General features: G+C 31.8%; 4 protein-coding genes across 8 annotated transcripts; 1 reads left to right on the top strand and 3 right to left on the bottom strand.

Annotated features, from left to right (window-relative positions):
* Positions 1–1,579: 1,579 nt before the first annotated feature.
* LOC106775298 (14 kDa proline-rich protein DC2.15) lies at positions 1,580–2,374 on the bottom strand. The gene has a single exon (XM_014662409.2). It carries the CDS (start codon positions 2,319–2,321, stop codon positions 1,929–1,931), a length of 393 nt encoding a protein of 130 aa, XP_014517895.1. The 5' UTR covers positions 2,322–2,374; the 3' UTR covers positions 1,580–1,928.
* Positions 2,375–4,769: 2,395 nt separating this feature from the next.
* On the bottom strand, positions 4,770–7,132 carry LOC106775436 (trihelix transcription factor GT-2). Of its 2 annotated transcripts, none has more exons than XM_014662562.2 (2): positions 6,150–6,597; positions 4,770–5,759 (listed from the first exon to the last, which is right to left on the bottom strand). In XM_014662562.2, the coding sequence occupies exons 1-2, from the start codon at positions 6,197–6,199 to the stop codon at positions 4,988–4,990; spliced, it is 822 nt and encodes a 273-aa protein (XP_014518048.1). In that variant the 5' UTR covers positions 6,200–6,597; the 3' UTR covers positions 4,770–4,987. The 2 variants fall into 2 exon arrangements, with proteins under 2 accessions (XP_014518048.1, XP_014518047.1); XM_014662561.2 differs by lacking the exon at positions 6,150–6,597 and adding an exon at positions 6,651–7,132 and having other exon boundaries at positions 4,771–5,759.
* Positions 7,133–8,800: 1,668 nt separating this feature from the next.
* Positions 8,801–14,892, top strand: LOC106776017 (nudix hydrolase 2). Of its 4 annotated transcripts, XM_022786731.1 has the most exons (10): positions 8,841–8,898; positions 8,992–9,228; positions 10,444–10,670; positions 11,285–11,350; positions 11,488–11,625; positions 12,053–12,130; positions 12,210–12,260; positions 12,367–12,401; positions 12,842–12,950; positions 13,761–14,128. In XM_022786731.1, the coding sequence occupies exons 2-10, from the start codon at positions 9,117–9,119 to the stop codon at positions 13,959–13,961; spliced, it is 1,017 nt and encodes a 338-aa protein (XP_022642452.1). In that variant the 5' UTR covers positions 8,841–8,898; positions 8,992–9,116; the 3' UTR covers positions 13,962–14,128. The 4 variants fall into 4 exon arrangements, with proteins under 4 accessions (XP_022642454.1, XP_022642453.1, XP_022642451.1 ...); XM_022786733.1 differs by lacking the exon at positions 13,761–14,128 and adding an exon at positions 14,226–14,892 and having other exon boundaries at positions 8,801–9,228; XM_022786730.1 differs by having other exon boundaries at positions 8,803–9,228.
* Positions 14,893–16,363: 1,471 nt separating this feature from the next.
* On the bottom strand, positions 16,364–17,198 carry LOC106775318 (nuclear transcription factor Y subunit B-3-like). Its single transcript, XM_014662428.2, has one exon. It carries the CDS (start codon positions 17,192–17,194, stop codon positions 16,520–16,522), a length of 675 nt encoding a protein of 224 aa, XP_014517914.2. The 5' UTR covers positions 17,195–17,198; the 3' UTR covers positions 16,364–16,519.
* Positions 17,199–21,633: the final 4,435 nt, after the last annotated feature.

A 21,633-nucleotide genomic window follows, 5' to 3' on the forward strand; every position in this document is an offset into this window, starting at 1 on the left:
ATTACCTAAGTATTTCACACAATTACTACTACCCACTGAAGAATCCTTCAAGTTTATACTTTTACCATCTAAACACAATCTTATTCCTGAACAAAAATCATTTTCATTCATAATAAAATGCTTCTCTGCAATAATAAAAGAGTTGGTCGAATCCACCCATGTCTTGGTTAAATCAAGTAAGAAACAACGACAGACAACCCACAACAAACCACCACAAACCCAAAACCCAAACCTAAAACCAATTACCCAAACATAAATCCAAATACCCAAACCGAAAACAACGNTATTTACCTTGGTCCAACGAAGGTCCAATCCTGAACTTGCCATTTCAGAGCACTGGAGAGCACTGGAGAGCACTGGAGAGGACGAAAGTGTGAGAGAGAAGTTGAGAGCACGATGGGAGACGATGAAATAGTGAGATAGAAGCACTCTGTCACACAAAACTAACGAAAATGACGAGGGGTAGAAGTGGAATCCAAATTCTCTGAAAACCTCTCCATTTTTTAGGCCAAAAAAATAAATAAAAAAATTAAAACAACAACCAATAACACGTTGACACGTGACAGTGTCAAATGAGTGTCAAATAGAGGGTATCAAAATAACGGAATCCTAAGCAATAATAGCCAGGTGCTTCCATTGTTCTTTCAATTTTTCCATATAAGAAATTAGTTATTTAGGACAATATTATCCTTCCAAAATGATTAAGAAATTAAGAAAATTTAGGGCAATATTATCACTACTATAATTCCATCAAAATTAAGAAATTTTCTAGACCAAAATGAAAAAGACTTAATTTACTTATTAATTTTCTCTGTGAAAGCTAGTATAAGTAATAGTTACTTAAAGATTTAACATGTTTTATTAAGCCACTAAAGAAACTTCGTGAAAAAACCAACTGTAAAGCACTCATGAATCGAATATATCAATTGATTCACTTATAAGAGTTTGGGTTTTTAATCACAAATAATAGATGCATGAAATGCAACCCCAAACAACTGTGAAAGGTAAAAGTATGCAATCCACATATTTGGATACCTTTATAAGTTGAGTTACATACACCAGAGATGGCATACACCTGTGATGGTTAATTACATACATCGATGAGTAAACGCATAATAATTGTTAATATTGTTATGGTTTTAGTTCAAATTTTAGCCAATTTATAGTGACGGAAATCATGAATATATACTGGAAGTACTCTTTAGTTGTATATATGTGTGTGTGTGTGTGTGATGGCGTGAAAATTTTTTATCTTTTTTTGGATGGTTGATGTCAATAGTTAGATGGACTATTGGATATTTCATACATGAACCAGAATTTTCTTTATATTGTATTATGGATAATGTGTTGGGATGCTTGAAGGTATGGGATTATTGTATCAGTGCCGAATCACAAACTGATATATGTGTGAATATGAAGAAAATGTCGATGTTGTAAGTGTAATTTAATGAATAATGCAGAACCTTACTCAGTAGACTTTATTCTTTTTGTCATCATTCTCTATCTCCAGTTTCCTAATTTCCTAAAATCGACTTTAATTAAATTATAGGAGTAAAATGCAATTTGCTCGCATAAACAGTTTTCAACCTTTTCAATTAAATCATTTTCTATATAGAAAATTTAACCTGTTATACAACTAACCCTTAAACAAAGATTTTCAGGTTACTGTTGAAAACATGCTTCAAGCCAAATGACAAATTTCTCCAAAAATAGGAGTCCCATAACATTATTGGTAGCACAGCTTCTACACATGCAATCAAAGATGGTGACAACGAGGATGATGAAAGAGTGAGAATATAGGACGCATGGGAAGCACAAAAAAATAGTACATGGAGCACAACATGAATTGAAAAAGAGAAAACAACAACAAAGAGAGACGAAATACGAGGAAGACAACATGTGGAATATGTTGAAGGAGAGATGAATATTTAAGGGCACTGGAAACCAATGTTGGAGCTTTTCCTTCCACAGTTGTTGAGAAGTAAACTCAAGGAAACTGGGAGGTTAAGATTGATGCCAAGGACGTTAGCTTTGATGGCAGTGCAGAGGCATGCAGCAACTTCAAGATCAACGAGATCCTTAATCAGGCTGCAGCATGGAAGGGTTGGTGGTGACCCCAATTTAACATTGACCAAGTTCAACACGTTAGCACACACCCCTAACTTAAGTGCATCTATAGGACATGCACCCTTTTGGTAGGGCACTGATGGGTCTGGGATTACAGGGATGTAGGTTGAGCTCACCATGGTGTAGGAAAGCATGTTGAGACAAAGGAATATAGCAACAACATAGGTTGATGCAACAGTGCCCTTGGAAGCCATTTCAGTAAACACAGAAAAGAAAAGTAATAAATTTGGTGAAAGTTAGAGAAGTGTGAGGGGGGTTTTATAGGTAACTAATTTAGTAGTTTTTTGGTGGATTTGCTTTAAATTAGTGGTTAGGAGAACCCGTGAACCTTTGATTATAATTGAGATGCTTCACTAGCTGGCACCCTGGCTGGGCAACACGAGGGATCATATGAGATCATATGTACCAACAAAACTCTACAGTTACTCATTTTGTTTTCATTTTATAAGACAAAATTCTCATAAGGATTGAATCTTATAATAACTTCATCAATTTAATGACAACCAAGTATGCATGATTCGCTCCTTCTTCTTTTCCTTTCACATTCAATACAGATTCAATCTTATTAATCTCTAGTTTAATTTTCTCTCTCGAATTTCAAAATTACATAATAATACTTTCACACACAAATATTAGTCTAGTTAAACAAGTAAATATTTCCTATGTGTACTAAGTTTTACATATAATTAGTTAAAAAGGTTATTTCTAATTTGGTTGAATAATGTAAATAAATTATTGCAAATTGCAAATTTTTTAATATTTGTAATTAATTTTTATAAATAAAGATAATTAATCAAAATATATTAATAACAGAAAACCTTTCCGCTGTAATTCTATGGTAGATTATAATTGAAATTTGAGTTTCACAATAGCTATTTTAAAAATCATATTTTAATAAAAAGAAATTGTTTGGTATTAATATTAATAGCGTATAAAATCAAACTCTTTATATATGATATGTAACTGAAATAACTAATGTTTATAAAAGAGACAAATTATATACGTCATGGAGATAAGCTTTTCTTTTCTTTCCCACCAAACACACTAATAATATGTTCACTGTTTTTTTATTTTATTTTTCTCATAATGAATGTCACTGTATAATTAAGAAATGAAGTATTATGTCACATATATTTGTCGTATCATAACACGTGAACATTGGTTTACATATTTCAGCAATGAAGTTTCTTTTCATTTCTAATTACATTATTTATTGGTTAAAAATAGCATCACAAAACATACCTTTTCAATCTAACCCATTTTTATATTTTAAATAATTCAACTAACACTGAATGATATATAATTTTGTTAATTTCACTTTACTATTCTTCACATATCTAATAAAAACTTACCTATATTACCGAATAATTTAACCTAATTTCACACTTATCATATAAAAAAAAGTTCAATTTACCCTTACTAACTTTTTTTATAAGTTTATAAGTTGAAAAGTTTATTCATTTTGTCTAAGGTATAAAAAGTAAAGTCCTTAGTAGCATAAGATCTTCTTAAATATCTTCACAAATGGTTTATTTAAAATAGTTCATTTTGTTTATAAATTGGATTTAGCATAAATTTAATTCAGTTGAAAATATTTATTTACAATCCTATCGTAGTAATACTCATAAAGAGGAAAGTTCAGCTCTATGGCTTATGCTAAGTTTAAAAGACAAATATGTAAAATTTATTCATATTATAAAAAAATTGGTTAAATATACTTTTAATTTATTACCTTTTAATGAAATTACTTCCTATTTAAAATTTTAATCAAATTTAATCCTTTAAATTTATAAATACGTGCATTTAATCTTTTTAATCAACATTTATTATGTTTATTTCACATTTCAAATAAATATTTTTCCATTAATGTATTGAAAACGCAAAATAAGCTTAAAAGATTTTGATTAAAAAAATTAAATCAACATATTTATATATTTATAAAATTATAACATTATAAAATTAAATTTAGTCCAAATTTTGAAAAAAAAAAAATCTATTTTAACTGAAATTGAGACAAAAATATATTTAATCTTATAAAATCAAAATAAATTAATAAAAAATGCGTAAAAGAAGTTGAAAATAACTTATTTAAATCCTTCAACGTTTTAATAATAAATATAAGAGTGATTGTTATATTGTCCACTCTGAACTAAATAATTTGTGTATGGCATAAATCTCCATTATGTAACAAACTTGTCCACATAATCATCCACTTTAAAAATTAATTTTAATTCTTGCAAATCACATTAGTTCTGCAAAGTCTATGGGTTAAATTGGTCAGTTTAGATATGCAAAAATTTCAGATTCTTTCAGCATTTATTTACATAATAATTTCCTACTAAGTTCATAAACAATATACAACTACTAGAAGTAGTAAGAAAAAAAAATTCTAAATCCTTTGACACAACATATTATAAAAATCAATGTACAGTTTTAAATTTTTGTCCATTGTGGCCTCCTCGTGTTAAATCTGGCAAAATGTTACTTTTAAAACGTAATTTGACACACATTGAGAAACAGAAAACTAATTGAAAAACTTCAACTTATAGTTTATACAGCTTTATAATGAAGGAGAAATCATATAACAGTACATAGTCAATTTTTTCTACTGTTTTGAGATTAAGATTAACAAGTTGCAGTTATGAAAAAGTATGCGGAAAACCAGCTTTGCTGATATTAAAAGTATATCTGTGGAGTACTGTTTTGAAACTCCAATGAGCTTCATATTTAAAATTTTAAAAGCAGAGTTAAAGGATTGTATATGGTGGACTAAAAAGAAGAATGGCTAAATAAATACTGAAGTGATACAAGTTATACATAAGCCGTATCTATAACTATGAAGTAGTATTGAAGTTTGACTCTACTCCTTTTGTTCAATCTGGGGAGCATCAGTGGTATTGCTCAAGGCATTTCCAATACTTAGGAGGCCGTTTCTATACAGAATGTCCAACTCATCAAAATAAGGGCAGCTTTTACTATTTAGACGCCTCTTCTTGCCACTCCCTATTGTCCTTTTATAGTATTTGTTGATGTTTTCCCACTTCTCCTTGCATTTCTTTGCAGACCGATTATAGCCCAATGCATACATTGCTTCAGATATCTCCTCCCAAATTGACCCTTTCGATCCCATGAAACGGAACTTGTGCTCCAATGAAGTTCTCACTGTGATAAGTGACTGCACTTCAACATCAGGCCATCTACTCTTACTAGGATCACTATTAAATTCTTTATGAGCATTCACTTCAACTTCACCCTCTTCTCTTTTGCTGCATGCTTCTACTGCTTGGGGGATTTGAATTTCGTGGCCCAACAGATTCTGAATGAAGGATATGAGGGCCAAACTGCGAGACTTTTCTTCAGCTCTAGCCTCTTCCTCTTTTCTAATTCTCTCCATCTCCTCATTCTTCCAAGCTTCTTCTCTCTTTATCCTTTCCCTTTCCTTCTTTTCTATGATTTCCACCAACTGTTTGTGCATCTGTTCCTGCTTCTCCATCACCTTTGTCACCAAATTCTTCACAAAACCTTCAAGCTTTCTCACCGTCTTTCTTCTCCTCTTTCTAGGGCCATTCCCTTCAGGGCTTGCCGATGAATTGTCATCATTCTCCTCTTCATCCTCCGCATCCAAAGCCGAGCTGAAACAAGGAAGAACAAATCAAAAAGGGCAGTCCAAACCAATCTTAACCCTGTCAAAAAAGAGTGTTTTGATTTTACACATGTGTCAGAGTGAATCTTGTTCGAAACACTCAGGTACTAAATGAAACACACCTCTTTTGGTAAAAATCTGAACCTTGATTTTTCATGTTACAAGAGATTAACCCTTTCACCAGACTCACCTCCCGGTAGTAAATAAAAGGTAACAAATTATCAATAGTTAGGGTTGCTAAATCATTTGGGAAAATGGTTCCATTCCAACAAGACCTTGTTTTTCAATTACCACACAGAACATTCTATATACTACAAATACTTGTGTGCAGATAAAACATAACTCTTGACCCAACTATAAAAATAATAATACACCGTACAAGGCATTTCTTTTCATCCACCAAAAGCACACTGCTACAAACCAAAGCATTCTCGAATCAGAAAAGAATGATGTATAGTAGTACCAAGTTGTGGGCTCGGTCTCTTTCTCTCACATAAACACGCAACACAGAGCTCATAGCATCAGATGGACAACACTGCAATGCAACATATTCTAAGAACAAGTTCGTGCCTAACACCTGATGGCAAACACTCATCAAAAAAGGAACACACTCTGCAACCACCGCCAATCACAATCCTTTTTCAATCAACTAAAATAATAAAAAAGGAAATCACTTTATTGGTTGTACGTTCCGCCCCCATTCAGCAAAGGCAGGGTATAATATAAGCATAAAAATAAAAGATAAAGACACACAAATTCAAATCGAATTAATAATTAAAAATAACGGAAGAGAGAAAGGGGATCTTTTAATAATTGATTAGATAAAAAAAATAGAAGGAGAAAAGCAGAGGTGGAGATGGGAGAAGAGAAATGGACTCACTCAGATTCTTGGCTCGGGGCGTGACCCGACCCGGAGGCAATCGGATCGGGCGGACGAGGGTGGGCATTGAGAGCGGAGGGAAGGGGCCGGATGGGGCGGAGCTTCTGGGGGTTGTGGCGGTAGGAGAGGAGGTCGGCTGGGAAAAGAAGGTCGCCGGAATCGGGAAATGGAGCGACGTGGTCGGGGACGGGGAAGTGATCGGCGGCGAAGAGGTCCATATAATGGTAAAAAAAAAAAAAAGGAAAAAAAATTGCGGCGCGAGGGTTTTGAGAAGAGGTGAAAAGTGAAGGAGAATGGTTATTGGTTGGTAAGTAAAATGACTACTGCGTTACTCTGTTGGTAAATTAGAATATAACTATGAAGAAGTGAAATGAACCATATGCCCATCTACTGTTGTAACCTGTAATGTCTTTCACCTTTTATTTTAGTTATATCTAATGTCTGATTCATCTATGAGAATTAAATAATGACAAAGATACTTATATAACATTTTTTTACAATATTTAAATGTTATTTATATATTATTTTGTGATTGATTTATAATAATATTTATAATTATTTTTATTATTAATTGTAAAGTAATTTTAGATCAATCAAATTATAACATGTGAATAATATTTAAATATTATAAAAAAAATTATATTAAAGTATCATTATCCTTAAATAATACAAGACACACGTTCCACTTTTCTTATCCTTTTAAATTTCAAATAAAAGCATGTTTGTTAAAAAGTAATATTATAATAATATTTTCACTGCTGGTTAAATATTTAGTACAACACAGTTTAGATAGTTGGATTATAGTAAAAACCGGAGACTTCGGTTGAATTTCAAATCTTGTGTCGGTAGAAAGATGTCGGCTAAAGATATTTCTCTTTTGCCATTTAGTTTAAAAAATTAGCCTATTATTGTTTATGTAAAATGTAATTGTTACTTTGGCAAATATTAAATTGTTTTTAATGCTTCTTTTACTTAATTAAGTTATGCTTTTGTTTAAAATCTTGCAATCTTTTTGGTTTATTTATTTTTATTTACTAGCATCTTAAATTTTTATTTATTTTTTTTTTCATTTTTGGTGTCGTTTTTCTTCGTTTCCACTTCATCTCTATTTCCTTTATTAACCATCCATTCATCTCCTTCTTTCTTCCCTTCACACACCACTATTCTAAACTCTGCAACCTCTACACCACCATCATTATACTATTAATTTACGTCAACATTACCAATCTCATCATCTTCATCGTCTTCGTTGCATCCATATTCTTATAAAAATGGAGAAATACAAATGAAACTTTATTAAAATAAAAAAAATGAAAACAAAAGAAGAACACACTAAACTTATTATAAAAAAATTTAAATTTCACCAAATATAAATAAATTTTAACTGTTATGGAAAGAAATGTAAAAAAAAAAAAAATATTGAGTAAAACATTATATCACATGTTTTTTTTTTTGTGAAAAAGTCAAATTGGTTCATTTATTACTAAAATGATTTTCTTACAAAAGTCCAAACATTAACCTCATTTATTTCAAAAGGCGGTAAATAATCACAATCCAAACAACTATAACAAACTAAATTAGATTTATTTTCCACTAAAACCTCTAAAAATCTTTCACCGAAACATATTCTAAAGTATGAATAATCTCATAATTAGTATAAATAGAAATATATACACCCAAAAAATTAAAAGAATATCCATATATTTACTCGATTTCTTCTAAAAATAACAAGACTGCACCACAATTCTTGAATTTAACCTCTCAATATCAAAAAAATAACTTGATTTTTGTATTATAGTTTCTTTTACCGATTCCTAATAAAAATATTGACTAAAAGTTGAATATATAATAATAACATTATTATATTATATAATTATATTGCAATGATTCTCTTATATTTCTCAATCCCAATTTTAGTTTATTTTTTAATTTGTTTTTAATATATAAATTTTTAAAATTCATAATTTTGATTTAGTATATATATTCAGTTAAAATGCTATTAAAGTTATATAATTAATTGAATTAAAAGATTATCAGAAACAAATAATTGAAAAATATGAAAATGTTAAAATTTATGAACTAAAAAATATAATTGGAGAAAACAAAATTGTAATTTACTCCAAAAAAATAAATAAAAAATGAGCTCTCAAACTGATTTGTATGGCGAGGGTATCCCATGCTTGCGTGTCAACTTCTCCACCGCTTCCCTTCCTTCCATGGAGATTCTGCTATTTCGAATGCATTTTTGGTTTCAATTTTCAATTTTCTTCTCACAAACACAAATAACAGGTCAATCTGACTCCATTAATTTTTAACGCAAACTTTGATTTTGTAATTTCAGATCCTTACGCATTCGCAAGTTCATTACTTGTCCTGGTAAACCCAATAATTAATTAAGCAGACAAATGTTACGATAACGTATTCTCTGTGGTTGTGGGTTTGGATTCACTATCGCACATTAACAAAATGCTCAGATCACTGCCCAAGCTCTCACTCCTCTTTTCCTCAGCTAGGAATCCTCGTTATCTTAAAACTGCACAGCGTTTCACATCTCAAGGGAGAAGACCAACTTCAAGAGGTATGTTTTCAACTCAAACCACCTTATTTGTTTTTGCTTTGTCGGATTAACACTCACCCGGTTTCCAATTCTGTTTCTTTTAGCTTTTGGGTATCGTTTATCACTGGCAAAATTTAGCCTTTTTTTCATTGGTTCCAACTTCCAATGGGCGTGTCTGTTTTTTTTTTCTTTTATATTGTTAGTATTATTTAGTGATAATCTTATTTAATTATTACATCCTGATTTGAATTGAATATTACTAATAAGTAGGCCAAACACACAAGCTGACCGTGATGGTTTCGTTTTGGATCTGCATTTGCCGGGTAGACCTCACTGCTTGGCTTGCTATTGCACACTGTTTCGGGGTCTCCTGTATTATGAGGAGTTTTGTATAATATATTGTTATAGTATATCACCAATATCCTCCTGATTCATGAACACAAGTATACATGCATCAATCTATCGTACATGACAGTTTGCGATTATATGACAGGGTAAACCTTTAATTAGTGTATGTTTTTGTATGTATCTATACATATATGTGTGTACATCTATCTATATGTGTGTGTATATAGCCTATTTTAGCTTATAGAATCAGCAAATTCTTTGTGGCACAATTCACTCAACTTTTCTGCAATTAAGAGTAGCTGTCTGCTTTTAATATTCTCCACAGTTATAGTAATTTTTTGACATATATATTCGAGCCAAGCCAAAAAAAATAATGTCACAGATGCCAAAGCTATCTCTAGTAGCTTCACTAGACGTAAAAAAATTGCATGGCGGACGCGTGACCAAACATGCTGTTAGTGAGTTTTTTTACAAATTGCAACATCCCAATGGATGATTACTTTAACTTGGTTTTCTTGATTTTTTTTTTTCCCAAAATTGTCCTATCCAAAGGGCGTCGTTGGTCGGTTTCTACATAGGCTGAGGTAACTGAAAAATGATGAAAATAGTAGGGAGTTTGAACAAATTTACTCATTCGGAAAATTACTTTCTTCATGCTGCTTAACAGTTCAAAACTCTTATAAGTTTCAGTTTGAATTTGAAATGAGTAATTCATGCATCCACATATGGTATTGTAAAAGTTTGGTTGTATATTTTTCCCAATCAGTTGGGAAAAGGTTGGCTGTCAGGAATGCTAATCCTTTGTTTACACTGGATTCTGTTCCCATGTTATGAGGAATGCTAAATTATAATAATCTAATGTTACTTTTTCTCATTTTTCCTTAATAGTCAAGATTGGAGCGGCAACCACTCTTTCTATACTGTCTAAGTCAACTTCAACAATTTCATCTGCAATTGCCTCAGAATCTGCCGCAGAAGATCAAGTTCAACAGATCAAGCTACTAACATCAACTGATGATAATTACGGTGGTGTTACTGTGGAACTGGATCATCCTATGGATTCTTCAGAATTTATCCAAGTCCTTAGAGCTTCAGTTTCTCACTGGAGGCAGCTGGTAGGTAATCTTTCTACTTAGTTGCTTAACGTAATTAATATATCATATTTGATGTCACCCATTGATCTAAACATACTGGCGAATTATTTAATCAAACATAAGGCTTTTTCATTTAAAACTATGCATGATTAGGGACTCATAGTAAATAATACTAGCACTCAAACCAGATACATAGATAATTTCCATGTACGTGTACTGGCCATCCTTGTCTTCCCTTTTGTTTCCTTGTTTAGCAATAAATAGTATACGTTGATCGTCAATGAATGCATCAGCCACACACATGAAGATTTTAGTTTCTTCTTTTTTCATTAACCTGTCATTCAGTATATAGATCGTTATCTTTTAGTTAAGTTTAGTTGGTTATTCAATAAAAAGTGTTAGCTGACCTTCATAATCCTAGTTTAGCGATTAAGATATGAACTATTTTCCTTTTGAATTTGCATTAAGGTTTTTTATTCAATGATGGTTGCATGCTCACTTTCCTGTCTGTTTTATTTTGCAAAACGAGCTAATAAGCTTGTCAGTTATATGCAACAAAACTTGGGCATTTTTATCTGTACTGAGAATCCGGAATCCACTACTATATGAGTTAATGAATCAACATTGTCATGCAGGGCAAGAAAGGTATTTGGATAAAATTACCTATTCATTTAGCCGGTCTAGTTGAAGCTTTAGTTAAGGTGACTAATATTATTGCTTACCTTAATCATAATGGTTGTGTTTAATAAGTTTAGTTGATGAAAGTTGGAATTCCATTAAAAGTTGTCAGGTATCAATTCTATTTATTAACTATTATTTCCTGTGTACTTGTGTGCAGGAGGGGTTTTGGTATCATCATGCAGAACCAAATTATTTAATGCTTGTATATTGGATTCCTGATAGTCCAAGTACTATTCCTGCAAATGCCACACACAGGGTGGGGATTGGTTCATTTGTCATGAATGAAAAACAAGAGGTTTATCCCCCACCATCTATCACAATTTAGTGCAACTTCATAATCAGGCTTATACTTAATTGGAAGTGATCTCTTATTGTTTGAGGGTTTTATCTTTGATAAATATTGTTATGCCTTTACTGTGTCTGGATAAAATGATAATTTCATAGATGAGGATGAAAAAGAACTTACTGTGTATGTGTTGCATTCTGTTCTAGAAAGGAGCTAGTACATTTAGATTTTTTTTTTGTTTATTTTAGTTTGTCCCTTCATTTTCTGATCCATTGCTCCTGCTTATTTTTGTTTTTGTCTGTTTCTGGCTGGTAGGTCCATTATCAGAATTTTCATTGGAAAAATAATAAAATGTCTCCATTAGTAATATCAAGTCTGAAAAACTTAATTTTATTGGCGATTAACATTTCACTTTTTAATTCTTTCATGATCTTAGGTCCTGGTTGTTCAGGAGAATAGTGGACTATTTAAAGGAACTGGAATTTGGAAATTCCCTACTGGAGTTGTTGATCAGGTAGATGTGTCGGATATTTCTCACTACGGTCTAAAAGTCTAAACTTTGTGCATATAATCTACTCGTTCAATCTGTATAGGGAGAAGATATTTGTGTAGCAGCAGTAAGAGAGGTCAAAGAAGAAACAGGAGTAAGTAATCTCATTGCTGTATCAATCAAAAGTGGCTAGTCCTGAAACCAGTTATATTAAGTGTCAGTATCGAAGCCTAATTTTTCTGGGTTCTCTCAATTTTCAGGTTGATTCAGAATTTGTGGAAGTATTAGCCTTCAGGTAGCATGTTTATATGAATGAATTGTAACAATTTGAATATGGGAAGTTTATTTGATTGATATTGGAGACATCAAATAGGAGATAGAATTTTTCAGATCCCACTGATCGTGGATGTAGGGAATAGGGACTAAGGAAAGAAGGGGCAACATCACATTATACAAAATCCTAGAGGGGATGAGGGAATTCTTTATCACATTGATACAACACCTGCAGGATCCATTTTTGTGTCTTGCAGTGTCTAGCAAGACTAGTTTGCCTATGTTAACATATCCACTTTAGCTATATCATTGGAGAATATTCCTGAAATATTTATATACTGCAAAACTTGTTGATAAATTAGTGATTTCTTTCTTTTGAAGTTTCCTGAATTCTTGTGATGAGACTGTAATATGGATGACTGAGAATTCTTTTCTTGTTTCATCTAAATATCTGATTGACAGACAAAGTCATAATTCATTCTTTGAGAAGTCAGACTTATTCTTCGTGTGCATGTTGCGGCCTCTTTCTTTTAACATCCAAACACAGAGATTTGAGATACTGGATGCACAGGTATGCGAATTCTAGTTGAGGCCGAGCAGTAATTATAGTTTGTTTTCCATATCTTTTACAATGTTCAATGCTTATTGAGAGTAAAAGACTAAGGTAAATGCTAACCAGTAGTTAAGGCATTAACAGGAAATTTTTTTATTGGGATAAGTAAGAATGTGCTCTCTATAGTTTCTAATAGGCTTTCCAATGATTTCCAATGAAAACTTTTTTCTTTTTAATTCTATAAACTGTTTCAGTATGCATTGGTTAGCTAAACCCCAAAATTAAAACATAGTATCATTTTTCTTGTTCTTTCCATTGTTAAGCTATCATTTAAAATCTCCCCCTGCCCACTAAAGCATGCTTTTAATCCGTTCTTGTTTGGTATCAAATTATAGGTTTAAATCCGTTGTTGGTCATGCAAATTTGGGGTAATCATCTAGTTTTTGGTCTCCTAAGTTTAGAATTAATCTTTTCATTTCTTGTAATTTGAAAAAAAAAAAAAAAAAAAAAAAAAACTTGTTTCATTTAGTTCCTCTGCACCAAACACTATAAAACAAACTAATTGAAACTCGTTTAATTGGCGACCTACTCTGATTCTGCATACTTATCACATCATATGTTTATTTTTCTTTCAAAGTATTCATTTAATGAGATTTAGGTAAAAGTAATTTAAGCCAGGGAACTAAAAGCTAACTTTTTTCAAACTATAGAGACCACAAATATTAATTTTTAAATATAAATTATACTTTGTAAAAGGATCCCAAGGAAATGTAAAATCATGGTAGACAAAGGGAAATATCAATTGTTCTTAAATTTAATTTTCTGCAGTGGATGCCATTTGAGGAATATGCAGCTCAACCATTCGTCCAAAAGAGTGAGCTTTTGAAGTACATAAATGATACATGTTTGGCAAAGATGGGTGGACAATATTCTGGATTTTGTCCTGTATCTACGTCATCGAACTTTTCTGATCAAAAGAATTATTTGTACTTGAATGCTGGGACCTTAAAGAGCTCCTATTCTTCCTGAGCATCATCACAGATTAAAGGACATTCAATTACTTTATTTCATTCATTATGTAAACATGCCGGTCTTCATCAGGGAAGCCAAATATGAAAGCAACTTCATTGATGATAAAATTTAGTTTCTGTCAAGAATGGTTAGAAAAAATGAAAAAAAGTTAACATTCAACCAACGATCATTTTTCACGTTATACATGATCATTCAATGCATTATATTTTCTTCTTTAATAAAACACTTGTAAATGTTTATTCAAATTGATCTATACAACAGAAGTGAGTGACTGTGACTGTGTCTATGATGGTCATGGTGCTGCAAGTTATTTGGAGTCATGCAGACATCATAAAAGAACTTGCATGAATGTTGACATCATCCGTGACTTTGGTAGCAGCTTGTTAGTGCTGATTGTCATGCGCGCACATTTGGTCCAGTGCACAAGATTATTTGATTAGTTCCAAAGTGCTGAAAAGCTATGTTGAGTGGAGTGGACCAATCACTTCCCAGTTTTGCTCCTCCTCTTTTCATAGGAACAATATATTCAGTGTAAGAAGATCATACAGTACAATCTAGTGAAACTAGAAAGATACACTTCAGTATTGTTACAGAGAGATGTCAGTACTTGGTGATTATATGCATGGTGAAATGACATTTATCTTCTGCCAACTCACTTAAATTGTATCCTTTACAGCATAAGTATTGTAATAATATTGTAAACAAATCGTCCACTATCTTGACTAAGTAACAAAATCAATCATCCATTGAGATTAGATTCCATTAAAGACTTTTGTGTGGCCCTGCCTTCACATGTAGTTGAAGCGTCAATAGACAACCCTAATTCTTCATAAGGAAGAAATCTATCCAATTTACAACCCCTCGTGGCATTGTAACATTGATTTTGCTTCAATTTCCACCTAGTTACTGTTGTTTTACATAAGAATCTAACCTACGACAATTATCAATGGCCAAAACGTCCTTTCGGGGACCCTTGACCAAAGCCCAATTAATTAATCAATACGATATGAAATGTTTCGTGTTTAAACGATTGAATCGTGATGCTAACATCTTTGTCTCTTTAGATATGTATATATATATGGTGGAATTGAAGAATAAGTGTAAAGTAGAGGAAAGAAAAATGGATACTTGATAGCACTGATTAAGGCAAAGGCCAAATAATCCGAATAACACGGAACCCATGTCTCTTGTTTCTGCTCCAATGTTTCTCTACACTTTGCGTCAAAGTTTAACCATGCTTTCCTTCTTTTCAATTTTGTAGAAACGTTCAGATAATCTAGTTTATAAAACAACCTTATCCTACTCAAATTTTGACGAAGGACGTTCATGCAAAAATATCTCACTCAAATCAAATAAGAGCGTAGAAATGTAAGCCATTCAAAATCTTTTAACAAACAAAAGAGTCATCAAATGTCTCAAAAGTATCGACGAAGAAACATTTCATATAACCAACTTTTTATTTTTTATTTTTTTAACTACTCTTACAACAATTATAAAATAAATATCACAGACTATTATCTTTATTTTATTAAATAATCTTATTTACTTTTGTTACTAATATCTTTAAATACTTGTTTTTTTCAAAACGGTTTTTTGTATTACACGGGAAGTACAAAGATCACATAAAAGACATTCCATGCATGCTCTTAAAGGTTCGTTATTACTTTAAAATGTGTGTTTTATATGATATATGTTGTTTTTTTAACATAATCTATGTTCTAAGGAAAATCGTTTTGAAGACAGAAGATATTATTGTTCTCATTGCTTTAATCTGATGAGTCAACTGTGACCAAAAGCTCATTTGATACGTCCCTTGTCTCTTCTGTTTAAACATTTATTTCACCAACATATTTATCTATTAATTTAAGAGTGACAAACTATTTTTTTTAAGTTGTGTATACATATATCAAAAAGTGAACTTTAGCTCTTTTTATAAAACCCTTTTCATATAGTGATTCAAATATGAAGCTTTTTACCAATAATTTATTTTGTTGCATATAAACTAGTTTAGCTATACTCGATTTTTTGTCCCCTCTTGTAGTCATCAACTCAGTTCACCATTAAGGAAGGTAATATAATGTAACAAAGATGCTTCATATATTATTATTGAACTTCTTAAAATTGGAAAACTAGAAGACAAAAATGACACACCACTACACAACACTGTATCATGCAACAATTATCTGTTACTCCAAAAGAAAAGATAAAGCAGCAGCAGCAGCAGTAATTGCTAATTAATTTAAAAGTAATGCCAAAATTATTTTCTCCTTTTCCTACTGTATTTTGCTTCGAAAAAAGAAAATCTGAACCCATATACCACCATACCAGGATCAGCAAACAAATACATATAAAAACATAAAGAAGAATACAAAAATTCTGTGCATGCCACATCACCATCATCCATGATATATAATGTCTATATTCTCAACGACGAAATTTCAACAAGCAATTACAAGATGGAGCTGCTTCTAAAACCAAACATATACGAATTTAAATAATGATAATCATCTTATAAAATCAATTAAGCTTAAACAGACACATGCATAAACCTGCTACTATCTAGTTCTTGCAGAAGATGCTGATCCCGCACTCCCAGATCCATACACGTGTCCCTGATGCCCCATCATCGCCATCATAGAGTTTGGCACCATACCTCCATGAGCATGGCCATGGATATAAGCCTCATCCCTCTGATCACCGCCACCACTACCTCCACCACCACCACCACCCTGTGGCCTTCCCATCATAGCAGTTTTCTCCCCCTCCATCTCCCGATACTTGTGCAGGTAAATCTTGAGAGGCTCCACATACTCCTCAAACCCCAGTGTAGTCATGGCCCACAGTAGGTCATCACCGTTGATAGTTTTTCTCTTCTCCTTCTGACACTTATCAGATGCTTCACCTGTTATGAAGCTGATGAACTCCGACACACACTCTTGCACGGTTTCCTTCGCCTCTTTCGAGATCTTCGCGTTCCCCGGCAACGCCTTCTTCATGATCCTGCTCACGTTTGCTATCGGAAGGAACCTGTCTTGCTCTCTACACCCCGAGAATTCATTGCCTCCACTCGTGTTTCCGGCTTGACCTCCGGAATCGTTATCGGACTCGGCCATGACCTCACTCTCACACACACTATAGTCAACAACACTGATATATGTCACCACACACAAACTTATTATATACACGTAACCCTTTTTTATGCCATCCCCTCTCTCTCTATATATACACATATAGGTATATGTATACGTAGAAAGTATTAATTAACCGTCACTTAACTACAATTATAATAAATTAACTGACACATAATTATTTGATTGAAATAAGGTTGTTTCATTCACATAAATATGAAAATAGATATATTATTATCAATACTAACAGAAAGAGTAATACACATCTAAGTAAAATATCATAAAAAAATGATTTTTTGTATTTTAAAAAAAAATAGTTAAATGAATATAAAAATTTTGTGTATATTAAAATATTATTTTTAGAATAATAATTGGGATTGAATAGTGGGAATGATGTAGAAAAGAAGGTTAAGTGTGGAATTGATTTGGGAGAAGATAGGATTAAATAAGGAAGGTTGGCAAATGGGGGGTTGGAGTGGGAGAAGTGGGTGTTTGTTGGATTGGAGAATTGGATTAATTAAGAAGGGTTTAATTAAGGTATTTGGAGTTGATTAATTATGTTTAATTATTACTGCGTCTACATAGCTAAGAGACGTGGCTAATTTGTGGACGTTGATTTATGTGATTGGTTAAGTAATTGACGCGTATGGTTGTTGATTAGCGCAGGATTAGAAGGAAAATGATGAAGATCCACGTGGACGTTGAATTATGGTAAAAGGGAAGAAGAGCTTATAAGCTGTTTCTGTAGGACGGCTCCATCGGCTGAAGAAAAACAAAAAAACAATAACTTCAAGCCTACCCTTCAAATCACACTATCACATTCTTATTCTTAATCAACATATATATATATATATATATATATATATATATATATATATATATATATATATATATATATATATATATATATATGTATGTATATATATTTATGATGAACAGGTTTTTTTTCAAAATTAAAAACAAAAATATATGTTAATATTTGCTCATTTAACAAAATCGTAATTTAAAACTATTTAAATAACAATTATGTATTTAATGAATTGAAAATTATATCGACTTTTCTTTCAGGGAAAAAAGAAAATAGTGTACTTCCTAATCTAATTATTAAAGTTTATCAAATCGGACAATTAATTAATTTTGTCAAATATTCAAACTTCGACCATTTAATAATCTATTGTGAATAATTATTTACATAAATTGTTTGTCTTGATTTTGTAGGTGTACACTATTGCTTGGATTTTAAGAACTTTATCAAAATTCTGTTTCACAGTTAATATTATTAAATTAGTTTAATTATTTTGGTCCTGTAATGAGACTATGTATTACACATATTTAAAATTCAGAAAATTTTCTTTATTTGTATGAACAATTACTAGTGCAAAAATGTTGTTTAACGTTACCCAATAGATGTTGGTTTGTTGGTAACCTAACGTATATGAGTAGACGGTGGCATTATCGTAAATAACTTGGTAACTTAGACGTCGATTTTAGGTTAAGGCGACGTCTTTTACACTATAGACGTCTACATTGATGCAAACCGACGTCTAATGGTCTGGGGTAGGTGAGAAGACAATTCATTGACGTCGGTGCTCACGGGGGTCGATGTCTATGGGACTGCAATTAATGTTCTTCACCTAATTCTCATGCGCTTAGACGTCGTGTAGTCAAAAGACGACATCTACGACCTGAATGACAGGCGGGAAGACAAAAAATCTTCAATTTAGATATCGGGGTTCAGCGGAAGCGACGTCTATGTGCCTGTAATTAATTAGATTCACCAAACTCGAGGGCCATAGACGTGGGTAGAAGGGGCACCAATGTCTATGTGCCTATAAGTAATTATGTTCATCATTATAGACGTCAGCGCCCCATCACAACTGTCGTCAACATCCCTGACAGGAAATCAAACGCCAATCGTTTCAGCTTTCTAGATGTCGGCTCCCCTGGACACCGACGTCTAATGGTATTCAAAAGGTCAGTTGAAATGTTAACTTGGACGTCATATTAGTGAGATAACTGACGTCTATGTGAATATAGACGTAGGTGTCTGGAGCAACCGACGCCCAACTTTATTTTAAATACAACTGCAAACTCTTCGCGCATTCAGTTTCTGATATCGTCTTCCTCTTCTCTATTTTCTCTTGCGGCTTCTTCCTTTTCTCGCTTGCGGCACCTCTTCTTTTTCTCTCTTGCGACATTCCGTTGTTGTTTCTGATTTCTTTGTTGTCCGCCTCTTCTTTTTTTTCTCTCTTGCGGCATCTCAGGTGCATGGTTTTTTTTTTATGCTTACCGTTTAAACTTTGTTTAGTCTTTCATCGATTATCTTCTGGTTCAACTGATTAAAATTTGCTTTCTTTGTGTTGTGTTTTAGTGCAGTTTTGTTCCTTTCTTGGGGTAACGTAGTAACACATTCTCCATTTGCTAGCTGCCTCCCAGAAAAAAGCAGCGTCTAGTGAAATTCTTTTGATCATTTCAACCCAAAAACGACCCTGGGTCGTTGCCTAGTTATCGTTTCACTGTGATTTTTTCTTCTTGCGGATGAAAATGGAACTAAGCAAAAACCCAGGTTCGGTTTTGGGTTAAAAAAGATCCATAAGAAATTCAAGAGACGCAAACTTTTTTTTGGGGGAAACTAGCAAAAGGAGATTGTGCTACTAGGCTATCCAAAGACGGGAACAAAACCGCACTAAAACACAATCACTGTATTATACGTCGGTTAATGTACACACCATCGTCTATAGTACCTCTTAAACGTCAGTTAGTGTCATTTTCGAAGTCTATAGTGCTTCTTCGACGTCAGTTATTGCTAAGACCGACGTCTATATAATGTCTTTAGATGTTCATTTCCCCCTACACCGACGTTTAATAACTTCGAACTTGTTAGCGACTGACGTCACTATAGACGTCGGTTATACTATTTTTCCGACGTCGCATTGACGTCACCGAAAATAAAATTAGTTCATTTGTAAACGTTAAAAACCCAAAATAAATGACGCTAATCAGCATTTTTGCACTAGTAAATAACAATCAACTAAATGAGTAATGTTTCAATTTTCAACTTTCTACTTTTCAATCTTTAATGGGAAAATAAGAATTTTCCTCGTTTCCATTTTCAACCTTTAATGTAAAAGGGTCATTTCGTTATTAACCATAGAACCGGTTTTATTAGGTAGTTAATTTTACTTTTTTTTTCGAAGTTACAAAAATTTTTAAGAGATAATATTCGTATTATTTTTTAGTTATATTTTTAATTTAATTTATATATAAGAGAAAAAAAATAGTTGTGACAACAGAGAAAAAATGTATTTACATATTAATAAAAATAATAATAGGTCTTCATTTAAAAATAAAAAAGTTAAATATTTTTCTTAGTTTTGAAAAAAAAAAAAAAAAACCTTGAGCTACTACTATTAAAGAATAGAGGGAGTAGTATTTATTACTAAAACCCTTGAACCACTAAGTTATACAAAACTTAATGTTTTAATAAATATTCTGTTTTTTTAAGTGTCTTGTTTTTGAAAAACAAATTTTTCTGTATGGTAATTTACAACTCTAAGATCATATTAACAATATTTTGTCAAATATAGTTTTATCTTCTCTTAATTTACTAAAAAAAATTATTTTATTTTTTGTTTTCTTTTGTCAAAATAACTTTAGATCACTCTTAAAAGAATATTACAAATACAATCTTGAATTTTATGAAAAATTATGAACTTTATTACATTGTTAAACCACTATAGTTTTGGGTAATAGTATTACCTGAATCCGCTAATTTGTTATATTATCTGTATTTTTTTAAAATAATACCAATCTCACAAAAATAATAAAATATTTTTGTAAATAAAATTAATTTATATTCAATAAAATAATTCATCAATTTAAATGTTAAAAGAATATCTCATATATACATTAAATTCGCTTTCAGAATATTAAAAAAACTAGTTGGTTTAAAAATTAATACTAATTTATGGATTTTTTTTCTTTTTAAAATTTAGAAAAATTATTCAATCAAATTATAGAGATGCTGTGAGCAGCCGCCTATGTGATAAGAGCTTTGATTCCAAGTGAGTTGTACAGTTGATGAGATATTGATGAGATGAGATATTGATGAGTGTGGGGTGCGCGTCACGCATGAGATAAATCCCTTAATTCTTCATTCCAGCATCTTCATCCACCTGGCACTTATCATCAATTTTGGGTCCCACTTTTCAATTCTTAGGCTCAGTCTTCTCATCAAATAAATCATCACACTAACTCATTACAACTTGGGTTTATTATTTTCATAATTTAATGGAATGGTAAATGGAGCTGCAATTAAGTGAAAATTGACTTATATTTACCTATCTCATCAATGATTAACCATAAATAAAATTTTTAAAATATGTTATAAAATAATATTACAAATTAAAGTAATAATCAATACAAAATAAAACTAAAGTATCAAATTCTGTCTCAATAAGATGAATAATATATAATTAAAAAAATTATAGTTTTATTGTTATGTAAAAATTCAAGTAAATCTTATCATATTATATAAAAAT

This window comes from Vigna radiata, chromosome 10 (genome assembly GCF_000741045.1).
Source record: "Vigna radiata var. radiata cultivar VC1973A chromosome 10, Vradiata_ver6, whole genome shotgun sequence".
NCBI classification, from domain to species: domain Eukaryota; kingdom Viridiplantae; phylum Streptophyta; class Magnoliopsida; order Fabales; family Fabaceae; genus Vigna; species Vigna radiata.

Excerpts from the sequence above, each read along its gene's own strand:
- LOC106776017 (XM_022786730.1), top strand. The coding sequence starts at position 9,117 with ATGCTCAGATCACTGCCCAAGCTCTCACTCCTCTTTTCCTCAGCTAGG. Across the intron at positions 12,261-12,366 it reads AGGTCAAAGAAGAAACAGGA|GTTGATTCAGAATTTGTGGA; the intron begins GTAAGTAATCTC and ends CTCAATTTTCAG. Across the intron at positions 12,402-12,841 it reads GTGGAAGTATTAGCCTTCAG|ACAAAGTCATAATTCATTCT; the intron begins GTAGCATGTTTA and ends TCTGATTGACAG.
- LOC106775436 (XM_014662561.2), bottom strand. The coding sequence starts at position 6,868 with ATGGACCTCTTCGCCGCCGATCACTTCCCCGTCCCCGACCACGTCGCT. Across the intron at positions 5,760-6,650 it reads GCCCCGAGCCAAGAATCTGA|CTCGGCTTTGGATGCGGAGG; the intron begins GTGAGTCCATTT and ends TCCTTGTTTCAG.
- LOC106775318 (XM_014662428.2), bottom strand. The coding sequence starts at position 17,194 with ATGTGTATATATAGAGAGAGAGGGGATGGCATAAAAAAGGGTTACGTG.
- LOC106775298 (XM_014662409.2), bottom strand. The coding sequence starts at position 2,321 with ATGGCTTCCAAGGGCACTGTTGCATCAACCTATGTTGTTGCTATATTC.